Raw genomic sequence first — 11946 nt, forward strand, 5'->3', positions numbered from 1 at the left:
AACCCATTTTTGTAGTAAGTGCCAAATTCCCTGGAGAAAAGCTATAAAAAAAAAAAAAAATCAAAGTAACAACTTGAGAGACGACTTTTTCCCCCCTTTTTGTGGTTCGATGCACAAGAATTGACCAAATCTGCGAGATCTGGGTCTCGCTATTCTTTTGAAGAGGAGAAAACCCATTCAAGTCGACTGACTGAGCCGCCTCTCACAGTTAGATATTAATGCTTCGTATTTTTTTTTTTTGCTGCAGCAGCAGCCCAGCTTTAGCGAGCCCCGTCCTCTATCCCCCCAGCTTCGCTTTCCTTCTGAAGCCTCTCCTGCGCCGGGGGGCCTTGATCAGAATCCGTTATCGAAGGCAGGGAGCTGTGATGATTCAACTCCGGCAAAAGTGTCAAATCCCCCGTTCGATTTTTGTTTGTTGCTCCGTTTTGATCCGCCCGCCGCTTTGAAGTGTGTGGCTCCTTGCAGCAGTTTACCCGGCGCCGTGCTGACCGAGCAGCCTGTTACCTGCAAAAGTCTTTCAACATCCCCCCCCCCCTTCCCTGCATCGCCCAGATGGATTCACGCCGCTGATGATCGCGTCCTGCAGCGGCGGGGGACTGGAGACCGGCAACAGCGAGGAGGAGGAGGACGCCTCGGCCAACGTGATCAACGACTTCATCTACCAGGGCGCCAACCTCCACAACCAGACCGACCGCACGGGCGAAACCGCCCTCCACCTGGCCGCCCGCTACGCCCGCTCCGACGCCGCCAAGCGCCTGCTGGAGGCCAGCGCCGACGCCAACGTCCAGGACAACATGGGCCGGACGCCTCTGCACGCTGCCGTGGCTGCCGACGCTCAGGGGGTGTTCCAGGTGGGCTAAAAACATTTAAAAAACGAATTATTATTATCATTATTATTATAATAATTATTATCATCAGTCATACGTCATTGATCTATGCGAAGAGTGAGAAATGTGAGGGTTTTCTGCTCTTCTTTGTTTTATGTTTCCGTTGAGTGAGAATTTTTTTTAGTAAGATATCGTCTTGGGCTGTGGGAAATTGTGATTTTTAACATTTTCTGTCATATAATCCTTACACTATTGTAAACCAGAGATGCCACAGGTTATAGTCACCCAAAAATTCGTTACAGGCTAAATTGCACATTTATTAGAATATTTGAGTCAACTTTTGAAGTTTGACATTTTGACTCCTGGATTCCAGTTTTGCTTAACAGCTCAAAGACATGTCTTGTGTCTCCGTAGATACTGATAAGGAACCGCGCCACTGACTTGGATGCCCGCATGCACGACGGCACCACACCGCTAATCTTGGCTGCCAGGCTGGCAGTGGAGGGCATGGTGGAGGAGCTCATAAACTGCCACGCTGACGTCAATGCTATCGATGACTTTGGTAAGATTTCTCTGTCTTATGCCGCCTGCATGTGTCAAGAAATCACTGCAATTTATTGTCAAAGGAAGTCAATCGTCAAAAAAGCACTGAAGTGCTAACGAGCCTGTTTTTGCTGCTTTTAGGTAAATCCGCGCTACATTGGGCGGCAGCAGTAAATAACGTGGAGGCTGTTATTGTTCTGCTCAAGAACAGTGCCAACAAGGACATGCAAAACAACAAGGTAAAAGAAAAGCAAGCTGTCACTTCCCCGTCCCGTAACTCTGTAAGACAATGCTGAAGCATCTTTCCAAAAAAAGAACGTTCCCCGGCCCGCCTGTGATTCTCCTAACGCACGTCTCCTTTCTGTCCGCCTCAGGAGGAAACTCCTCTATTCTTGGCCGCCAGGGAAGGAAGCTACGAGACGGCCAAGGTCCTCCTGGACCACTACGCCAACAGAGAAATAACCGACCACATGGACCGCCTGCCCAGAGACATTGCACAGGAGAGGATGCATCACGACATCGTGCGGCTGATGGAAGACTACAACCTGGTGCGGAGTCCTCACATGCACGGCGGGTCGCTCGGCGCCACCTTGTCGCCCCCTCTCTGCTCGCCCAACGGCTACCTGGGCGGCATGAAGCAGCCTCAAGCGCAGGGCAAGAAGGCGCGCAAGCCCAGCGCCAAGGGCATCGGCTGCAAGGAGGGCAAGGACATGAAGGTGAAGAAAAAGAACTCCCAGGACGGCAAGCCCGGCAACCTCCTGGACGGCTCCGGCGTGCTGTCCCCCGTCGACTCGCTGGAGTCTCCGCACGGCTACGTCTCCGACGTGGCCTCGCCGCCCATGATGACCTCCCCTTTCCAGCAGTCGCCCTCCGTCGCCCTGAACCACCTGCAGGGCATGTCCGACCCACACCTGTCCGTGAACCACATGGTGATGCCCAACAAGCAGGAGCTGGCCCGGATGCAGTTCGACCCGCTGCCTCCCCGTCTCACCCATCTGCCCGTGTCCGGCGCCGGCGGCCCGGGCGCCATAAACGGCCAGTGCGATTGGCTGTCCAGGATGCACGGCGGCATGAGCCAGCCGGGCCAGTTCAACCCCATGAGGGGGGCTCCCGGCGGTCAGGGAGGCCTGCACCCGGGCGGCCAGCACGGGATGATGACGTCCCTCCACAACGGCCACCCGGCCAGCCTGTCCCAGATGATGACCTACCAAGGGATCCAGAGCACCAGGCTGGGCCCGCAGGCGCACATCCGGCAGGCTCAGCAGATGCAGCAGATGCAGAGCCTGCAGCAGCAGCAGCAGCAGCAGAGCATCCAGCTGCAGCACCAGAACTCGAGCACAACCGGCGGCCAGAGCTTCATCAGCGGGGAGCTGGGTTCGCCGGAGCTCCAGCAAGGCGGCGGCGGCAACTCCAGCATGCCCATCCACACCATCCTGCCCCAGGAGACCCAGATCATGCCCGCTAATATCAGCCAGTCAATGGCCAGCACCCAGTTCCTCACCCCTCCCTCCCAGCACAGCTATTCGGGCCCCATGGACAACACCCCGAACCATCAGGTCCAGGTGCCCGACCACCCTTTTCTGACCCCCTCCCCCGGCTCCCCGGATCAGTGGTCGAGTTCGTCCCCTCATTCCAACATGTCCGACTGGTCGGAGGGCATTTCCAGCCCCCCGACGAGCATGCAGGCTCAGATCGCGCATCTACCGGAACAGTTTAAATAAAAAAGCTTGTATGTTTACCCCCAGACGAGCTGCTATATATTTTTTTATTTTTAAAAAAAGCACTTGTTGTGGAAAAAAAAAAAAAGAAAGAAAAAGGGCAGAGCTGTAAACGCAATTTAATTTAGGACGTTTTTATATGCTTTTATACTAACAGAAACACCTGCGTTTCATCCATTCTTTTTATTTATTAATGCCTTATTTATACGCATTGCCTGCTTGCAGAGGTTTCTGGGATCCATGGTGCTGGGTCACACGGAGGACAGAGAAGCCCCTTCAGGGAGACTCTGTGCTTCTAGCTTTCATTTTTCTGCATTGAAGCCGCAGCATACACACTGGGTATTTATTTCTTCCAGGCCTTTTTTTTTTTTTCTCTCTCCACATGATTTCTCAATCTTTGTTTATATTTGGTTCTTTTTTATTTTGTTGTATAATCTTTGTTTTTAAAAATCTCTTGATTATGGGGCGTTTCATATAGCACCTTTTAAGTTTTCAGTGTTATTTCGATATGTGTGGGGAATATTCTTGTGGGTCGATGATAAACGAGTTGCGACTGTTTAGCGGAACCCATCCGTCTTTGCATTTCACGCCCCCCCCCCCCCCCCCCCCCTTCTTCTTAAATATCACGTGATATCGCACAGTGGTGTACATTTCTTGAATCAACGGAGTGACATTACGTCGTGCCACTAGATTTGACGGCGTTGCGGCGTAGAGGTGTGGTGGAGATGTGACATGTTGTTGTACAGTATACAGCCATCTTGGAGATCGGCAGTTGAGAGACAGGCTCGAGTATCTGTTGGTGTTTTGAGAACTGGCCCGTTGGCCACAGAGTAAGTTGTTGTTGTTCAGAGGGGGGAAAGGAAACACTTCATTTCCCCCTCTCTCTCTCCTATTAGTTTGAGCCTATGGCTGTGTTCTTCTCTTTGTAAATATGTAATGCATTTGCCATGTGAGCAGGATTTTGTTTAAGAAATCTGATGTCTTAAGCATGATATTTTGATGGGTCCCGCACCAGTCATCAGCCTCAAAAATGACAAACAGGACAGAATATATATATTTTATATTTCACCGTCCCTTATGCAGAAATGAATTTGAACTATATACAAATAAATACAATATATTATTAGGAGAGATTTTTCTCATAAAAAGATAAAAGGAAAACATAAATATTGAGGTTTTATAAATTCATATTTATTCTGTGTTCTGTAAACACGTAAATCAACTGAGGCAACCATTTGTGCATATTATAAAATGTTTTTGTTACACTGATTAAATGGAAAACTGTTGGCTAAGTTCTCAGTTGTGTCTGCACTAATACTTTGTGAGACACTTCCTGTAGTTATGTTATGATTTCAGATAAACATTAGGTTGTAGTGAACTGTTATATCTCCCAATATGTTTCCTTCCTCTTAAACTGTTATTATTTGCAAGAAATGTATTATCTTTTTTCTGTATTTTTGTGTAAATATGTTTCTTGTATAATAAATGGCACTTCCTTGCCTTGAACTTATGAGAACTGTCTTTTCTTTCTTTAAACTACTTTACAACATCTCTAAAGATCAATTATCGTCTATGCTCACACAATGAAACAATAGGTTGGCTGAATAACTATTGATCTAGTACTATAAGTATACGCATTCGCCTCTTATGGTTATGGGCAAGAATTGACAGTTTTTTGAAAAAAATCAAAATGATAAGAATGTTTCTCTTTATATACTTTTGCTCTTTATTGGATTGTGAGGTTCGCTGAAGGGGCCAAATATTTCACTTGGTGTGTCTCCCTCTAGCGGTGCTTATAATCATCACCATTGACTGACCTAGTTCAAAAGTCCAGCTGGCTTTTTCTGCAGCGTGTGTTTATTATCAAAACAGATCAAATAAAAACGAGACAAAGCAATCTTAGGCTATTTGCGATAGCTGGATTTATTTTCCGGGGGAGAAAAATGCTTCACTGGGTTCCAAATAATCCCCAGTTTCTAACTGTTTAATAATGTAATTCTGAGGTACATTTTGACAGCATTTTGTTCGAAATGTTTTAGCACATGTGACCTTTATTATTTATTAATCTTCATATATATTGTGGTTGTGGATATTGGCCAACAAATGTTCAATTAAGGTAAATCAGCATAAACCAGTACACAGTGAGCCTGGAACATGTGGGGCCTTGTTAGCGTGTTGTTAAACTCGGCGGTGAGTCCATCAGCGTGATCGCTACCAACGACCACAAAGAACTACGGCTCCCATGATGCACCGGTGGTGGGACCGTTGAAGTTCAAAGTTCAGACATTACAGTAAAAATAGGGTACTTGCTGGCTGGCTGCGTGTGTGTTTGCGGGGAATAAAACACAAACGGGGCGTTCACTGAAGTCTCGAATCGGTGGCCACCGCACCGAAAACCGGCAGAGGAGACCGGAAATGGCCCTCAACTAATCTGCGCCCTGTGTTGCTCTGCTGTCGGCGGATTTACAGAACGACGGCTAGCTGGGTGCTAACGTTAGCACGCTAGCTTGCCAGGAGCACATAGCCACCGCTGCTAGCTAACGTCACTGGACCGGTGCTGTTTACTCTCACGGCTGCGGCTATGTTCGTCCAGGAGGAGAAGATATTCGCCGGCAAAGTGTTGAAAATACACATCTGCACCGTGGACGGCACGGAGTGGTTAGAGGAGGTCACGGAAGACACCACTGTTGAGAAACTGAAGGAGAAGTGCTTGAAACATGTAGGTTTTGGGCTTGTTTGTGTCATCCCTTCTTTCTTTTTCTTTTTTTTTGTCCTGTCACTCCCCTGCCTGAGGTGGTTGCAGTCTGCCATGCCCTCCTTGTACACTGTCAGTGTCGGTGTCACTGGCTTTGTATTTATAGTAACTGGCCAGACCTCGCTATTTATAATTTAGCAGCTAGTTAGCTAACAGTCCGACTATGCCCCCTTCTTCTGTTCCCAGTGGCTAGCCTAGGGCGGCATGTTGCTTTACTGGCTGTCTATTATTACACAGCTCATTTCTCTTTCCTTCTATGGTCTATAGCATCATCTCAAGTCTGGTCTGATGTTGGTTTCTAATGGCAACGTGGTCGATGTTCCTAACATCAACATTTGGGGCACAGACACCATGCGGATGTTAATGTTTTATGTGTCTCAGATTCAGTCCGTGCCTCAAATTCTCACATGTTTTTAAATCATGTAGTTATCTGACCAAAAGATCTCAGTTTACAATTATATAATGAGTGGAGAAATGCCACACATACTTGCAGTAAAGTATCCTGTCTGCTAAGCGATCAATCAATATTCAAATAGTTGATTAATATAAAGTTGCCTTTATTTGATTGACAAGGAACCACTTCACAAGGATGTGGATTATCAGTTGTTGATTTAAAATAGAGTAAAAATAGAAAATACGTATTACAAATGCAAGACCATTTCACACTTTATTTGGAGAATTTGGTGCTTGTCAGCATTTTATTTTGTAAATTGTACATTTGGTATTTTGTTTGTCCAAAAAACAAAACAATTGAAACATGTCCCTTTAAAAAAATTTTTTTTTTATTCCACTTGGTTTTCAGTATGTACACGGAAGTCTAGAAGACCCCAAGACACTTACCCACCACAAACTCATACACGCTGCTACGGAACGAGTCCTCGCTGACACCAAAACTGTCGCTGATGAAAATCTCAAGGATAAAGGTACGCTAATACCTATTAGACAAGATTTAGGCGCCCGACGTGTCTGCGCTGATCTGACCGCGTTTTATATGTCTCGTAGAAGTTTTGCTGCTCATGAAGAAAAGACCACCACCAACCCCTCCCAAGATGGCGGAAGTCAGTTCGGATGAAAAGGTAAGTTTAAAATCGGCCTTAGGCTTTGTCAGAAATGTGGGTTTTCCTGCTTTTGAATTATTTCTCCCTTTTTTGTGTGTTTCTCCTGTTTGTCGCAGAAGAAACAAGATAACAAGGCTCCGGACAAAGACGCAATTCTAAAAGCCACCGGCAACCTGTCCACACGCCACACTGACCGCACTGTAACTCAGCACAACATCAGAGATGTGAGGCTCCTGTCGGGAGGGATTCACTGCCGACCAGTGCGCACTCGCTAGTGTGCAGAGGTTTTGACGTTTGTTGCCTTTTTGTTGTTGTTGTCGCAGTTTCAGACGGAGCTGAGGAAAATCCTGGTTTCCCTCATTGAAGTGGCCCAGAAGCTTCTCGCCTTGAACCCTGACGCCGTTGAACTTTTCAAAAAGGCCAATGGTGAAACTTTATGATATTTGGATGGAGTGAAGACACTCTTTAAACAGGGTGGAAATTCAACCCATATATCAATCCCTTGATTAATGGATTTTTGCTTTTTGCGCCGTGCAGCGATGTTAGATGAAGATGAAGAGGACCGCGTGGACGAAACAGCCCTCCAGCAGCTCACCGAGATGGGTTTCCCCGAGAGCAGAGCCATCAAAGCTCTTCGATTGAACCAGTAAGCCTCGGTTAAATAACACGCCACTCACAACGGATGATGGGACTCTTCCTTTTCCTCATCGTGTCCTTTCTCTCCGCAGCATGTCCGTCACCCAGGCGATGGAGTGGCTTATCGAGCACGTAGACGACCCCTCTGTAGACACACCCATACCTGGCCAGGACTCGGCAGGAGCCGCGGCCGCTGCCCCTGCTCCGGCCGCTGCCCCTGCCGCTGCCCCTGCCGCTGCCCCTGCCGCTGCCGCTGCCCCTGCCGCTGCCGCTGCCCCTGCTCCTGCCGCACCGGGCCCCTCGGCGTCGGGCCCCGGTCTGAAGCTTCTCCGCAGCCTCTCCAGCCAGTCGAACGCAGAAGACGGCATCAGGCAGGACGAGCTCACGGAGATCTTCAAGAGGATCCGCAGGAAACGGGAGTTCAGACCGGACTCTAGAGTGGGTGGCGTCGTCCCGTCTTGAGTTTCACTTAGTTCTTTCGACTGTTACTTACTTTTACATCACTCGTCTCTGAGGATTCTGTTACTAAAAGGATAGGAGGAGTTTTGATATCAACTTGATTGTTCTTTGTATACATTATTTACACTTCCTGCTTGTTCCTTCAGGCTGTCATTGCATTGATGGAGATGGGGTTTGATGAGAAGGAGGTGGTCGACGCTCTCAGGGTGAATAACAACCAACAAGATGCCGCGGTAGGTTAAAATGTTGAGAAAACTGACTCCACGATTCCACTCTTGTCGTTCTGATGGCGAGCGGTGCAGATCGCAGCCATGTACAGAGGCCCATGTGACTGAGACGCTGGAGTGAAACTGGTTATGAAGGAACGGTCCGTCTCATGAACACATAAACCTCCATGAAGATAGTCATGCATGTTTTTTGTTTTTCTTTCTTCCCGCAGTGTGAGTGGCTGCTAGGAGACAGGAAACCTTCCCCAGAAGATCTGGACAAAGGCATCGACACCAACAGCCCGCTGTTCCAAGCCATTCTGGAGAATCCAGTGGTCCAGTTGGGCCTAACCAATCCCAAAACCCTGCTAGGTACGGTCTAGTCAGATTTAGTGGACGAGGCGGGTTAGAAGGTGTTTTTTGTAGATGAAAATGCAATTACAAGTGGTCTCTGTCCAGTTTTTTTCAAAAGCCTTTTGCATATTTCCGGGAGTTATGAATTGCATTTTTGAACCTGTGTGTGTGTGTGCGCGCGCAGCGTTTGAAGACATGCTGGAGAATCCTCTGAACAGCACCCAGTGGATGAACGACCCCGAGACCGGCCCCGTCATGCTCCAAATATCCAGAATCTTCCAGACCCTCAATCGCACATAGAGCTCCCTGGTGACCCCCTGTGTGACAGGCAGCTTCTGTGTGCGTGTGCGTGCGTGTGCTCGACCATATTGGTGTGTGTGTGTGTGTATCCCAGTGCGGCGGAGACACGAGTATTGTTTTTGCCTTGTAAAGACAACGCTGGAGGAGTCTAAGTATGAATTAAGATGTTACACATATATCTATTTATAACAGTACAGTAAAAACACTTATACAAAACAGATGTTGACATAAACGTTATTACAGTAATGATAATAAAAAAAAAGGAGATTTAGTATGTTGTTTTTACATTTTAACGAGAACAGTTTATAGTCATGACAGACATGATTTATTTTATATGATTTCTCCATGTGCAGAAATGACATCAGACATCAATTTAATGTTTACACTTCAAAGAGAACTGTTTTTGTATGTTTTGCAATATTTAAATATCAACTACAGTTTTGTCTGTCTCTTTAAATTGTTACATTTCATCCGTTCGGAATGTGTGGAAAACTTTTGGTCAGCTTCCTGTTCTTTTCTCTTCGTCTTTTTTTTAGTTTTTTTTTTTTTTAGTTTTTATCAAATGAACTGCTTGTAATTGAGAGGCCGGCGCTCAAAGTCCAGTGTTTCTGCTCCTGCTCCGTTGGAGCCTGTAAAGGTCGCTGTAAAGGTCGCTGTAAGCCAAGCGCCTCTCAGTTTAAAGCGGAGAACATTCGCCCATGAGCTTCTTCAAAAATATTTATTTGTCTTGCCTTTTTTTTTTTTTTTTAAATAGACAAAAGCTGTACACTAAACTGTTTGTGTCTTAGTCATGTTTTTACAAGAAAACAATATATTAGGTCTGTGTGTTTATTGTCTGTGCTCTTGAATGTCATATTTTAATGTCGCGCTCATTCAGCACTTGTTCACCTCCTAAATATCGCTCACTGCAGCACTTAAGGAGTTAATAGAAGGGTTCATGTCCCTAATGGCTGTGGCGGGATGTTAAATGAAGCTGAGTCTGATCAGAAGGGTTTTTTGCCTTTGTTATCTTTTGATTTTGAATGATGGAGATGCTCGCAGCTCAGCGTCTCCACACACACACACACAAGAAAATGACAGATTTTTCTTTTTCTTTTGACAGCAGTGAGCATTCAAAGAAAAATGTCACTATATAATCTGCCTTGTCATGAGTTTTACCCATTGAGAAATCCTCTGTATTCCTGTGCAATAGCAAAGGACATCTGTTGGCCTGAAAAAGAAATCTACTTGTTTTGAGTGTGCGAGCTGCAATGTGTAGCGTGTTCTACAATATTCACATTTGCGTTTCAGTTCTTCAAATCTCCAGCTACAAGTTCGGCCTTTTGTCGGGTTGAACCGACAGTTTGGGACAATGTGGAGGGTGGTGTGTTTTGCCAAGCTTTTGAGTGTTTTTAAAATGTGGTTTTGATGTGACTTTCTGCTCAGGGAGGCTGAGATTGTTTTTCTAAACCTGTCATTATGGCGAAGCTCTGCTCACCCCCTTCTAGTCTGGGCAGTTTAAAATAGCTTTAACTAATCTGTCGGGAACTTCATGATTAAGAGCACCACAAGACATGGTTTTGTAATTGCAATATTTGAAAATATTTAAATGTTTTTAGAGCAAAGTGTGTTTGAACTCTTTATTATTACATTATTTATATCGAAGCCAAACTAGTAACTTGTTCTTATTTATAACATTTTTAGCAAACCTCAGAGCTTATCTACAAATGTGAAAGAAAAAAAAAATTGAATGATTCAAATGTTGTTTTTACAAACCATTGTAAAACGTGCTTATGGACTTTTAGGTCTCAGTGTGATTGTGACGCGGTAGAAGGAAGCCACACCACAGCCCCCCCCCCCCATCCTCCCCCCGCTCCCTCTGTCACAGCCACAATGACCAGCTGCCCCCCCCCCCTCCCACACACACACACACACACAACCCAGGCTTGGCATCAGAATACACACACAGCTCTCCGGGTTATATCTTCAAACAAACATTGGGAGATTGTACGTTTTAAAAGAAGAAGAAGAAGAAACAAGGTCCACAGGTGACCGCAGACACCTTTCGAAGAGGTCAACAGAAAAGGAAAAGAACAAAATGAACTTTATTGCCGAGGGACACCAAAGGCTGGTTCGAGTCACAGGGTGTTGTTTTCACTCCGCTTTCATAAGAACTATCCCAGTTTAACAACCTATGCAATATACTCTCACAGTCTGCTCGTTCAGACGGCCTCACGGCTCCTGGCATTTAAATCACTATTGCATTAAAGGTATTTTTTTGTTGTTGTGGCTGTAACTTGTCGGTATTCTGTGTTTTCCTCTTTAGAAGTGAGTGAAATGAGCGCTCACTCTGCACCTGTTGTGGTCACTGGGCTGCAGGTTTGCATTTCATAGAGATCCATCACGCTGACCTCCATGCAGGGTCAATCTCAGGATATAAGAAAGGCGAAAGTCTCCTGCTGTCAGGAGATGACTTGATTGAGTTAAAGCTGTCACTGTTTCATTTCAAACATGTTTTAAGGTTGTGCAGTTTGTCATTTTCAACGGAACGGTGTCCACTATCAGTTTGAGATGAAACTGCCTCAGAGTGATACAGCTACACGCAGCACAGCTCCTGCATGGAGGTCCTAGTCTTGTCTTGGACGTTGGGACATGAATAATAGATGGCTTACAAATGGAAAGGTCTATCCATCAATTATTACACAGCTTTCAGAGAATGAATAAGTGGCTGAATTCACGCGTCTTTTATTTCATGCAATAAAAGCGATATCGCTTCTTCCATTCATATTTCTATTTGCAAATGAAACTTTTAATAAGAGACTACGCTGCTTTTGAGGATATTTACCACATTTCCCCACTAGGTGGCGTCATTCGTCAATGTCCCAACTACAACAACAGAAACGTGGACGCACATTGTGATCAATTCAAACTGAAGAGAAGAAATAATAAAAAGGAAGCAACAACTGGGCATGCGAGTGGTTTTACTCAACGTGTTAAGCAAATATCTCAGCAGGAGTCTGGTAGGAAAAAAAAGCAGATTTAGTATGTAGCCATGAAATGAGCCACGTCATTGTTTTAGGTTCAAAACAAACCGAACGAAATCTAATAAGG

At 45.8% G+C, this 11946-nt stretch overlaps 2 protein-coding genes across 3 annotated transcripts in view; both read left to right on the forward strand.

Moving 5' to 3' along the window:
- LOC119225069 (neurogenic locus notch homolog protein 1-like) overlaps window positions 1-3186 on the forward strand; it is a 31334-nt gene extending 28148 nt beyond the window's left edge. For both annotated transcript variants that reach the window (XM_037482712.2, XM_037482713.2), the window contains exons 31-34: window positions 553-851; window positions 1242-1389; window positions 1512-1609; window positions 1745-3186. In XM_037482712.2, coding sequence (XP_037338609.2) covers window positions 553-851; window positions 1242-1389; window positions 1512-1609; window positions 1745-3091 — 1892 coding nt within the window. In that variant the 3' untranslated portion in view covers window positions 3092-3186. The remainder of the gene's footprint in view (window positions 1-552; window positions 852-1241; window positions 1390-1511; window positions 1610-1744) is intronic.
- A 2161-nt stretch (window positions 3187-5347) lies between these two features.
- ubac1 (UBA domain containing 1) lies at window positions 5348-11126 on the forward strand. Its single transcript, XM_037483435.2, has 10 exons — window positions 5348-5807; window positions 6646-6766; window positions 6846-6919; window positions 7018-7125; window positions 7225-7327; window positions 7439-7547; window positions 7630-7975; window positions 8143-8229; window positions 8436-8574; window positions 8741-11126. Exons 1-10 carry the CDS (start codon window positions 5670-5672, stop codon window positions 8854-8856), a joined length of 1341 nt encoding a protein of 446 aa, XP_037339332.2. The 5' UTR covers window positions 5348-5669; the 3' UTR covers window positions 8857-11126.
- Window positions 11127-11946: the final 820 nt, after the last annotated feature.

This window comes from Pungitius pungitius, chromosome 5 (genome assembly GCF_949316345.1).
Source record: "Pungitius pungitius chromosome 5, fPunPun2.1, whole genome shotgun sequence".
Lineage (NCBI taxonomy): Eukaryota > Metazoa > Chordata > Actinopteri > Perciformes > Gasterosteidae > Pungitius > Pungitius pungitius.

Excerpts from the sequence above, each read along its gene's own strand:
- ubac1 (XM_037483435.2), top strand. The coding sequence starts at position 5,670 with ATGTTCGTCCAGGAGGAGAAGATATTCGCCGGCAAAGTGTTGAAAATA. Across the intron at positions 5,808-6,645 it reads AGGAGAAGTGCTTGAAACAT|TATGTACACGGAAGTCTAGA; the intron begins GTAGGTTTTGGG and ends CTTGGTTTTCAG. Across the intron at positions 7,328-7,438 it reads ACTTTTCAAAAAGGCCAATG|CGATGTTAGATGAAGATGAA; the intron begins GTGAAACTTTAT and ends TGCGCCGTGCAG.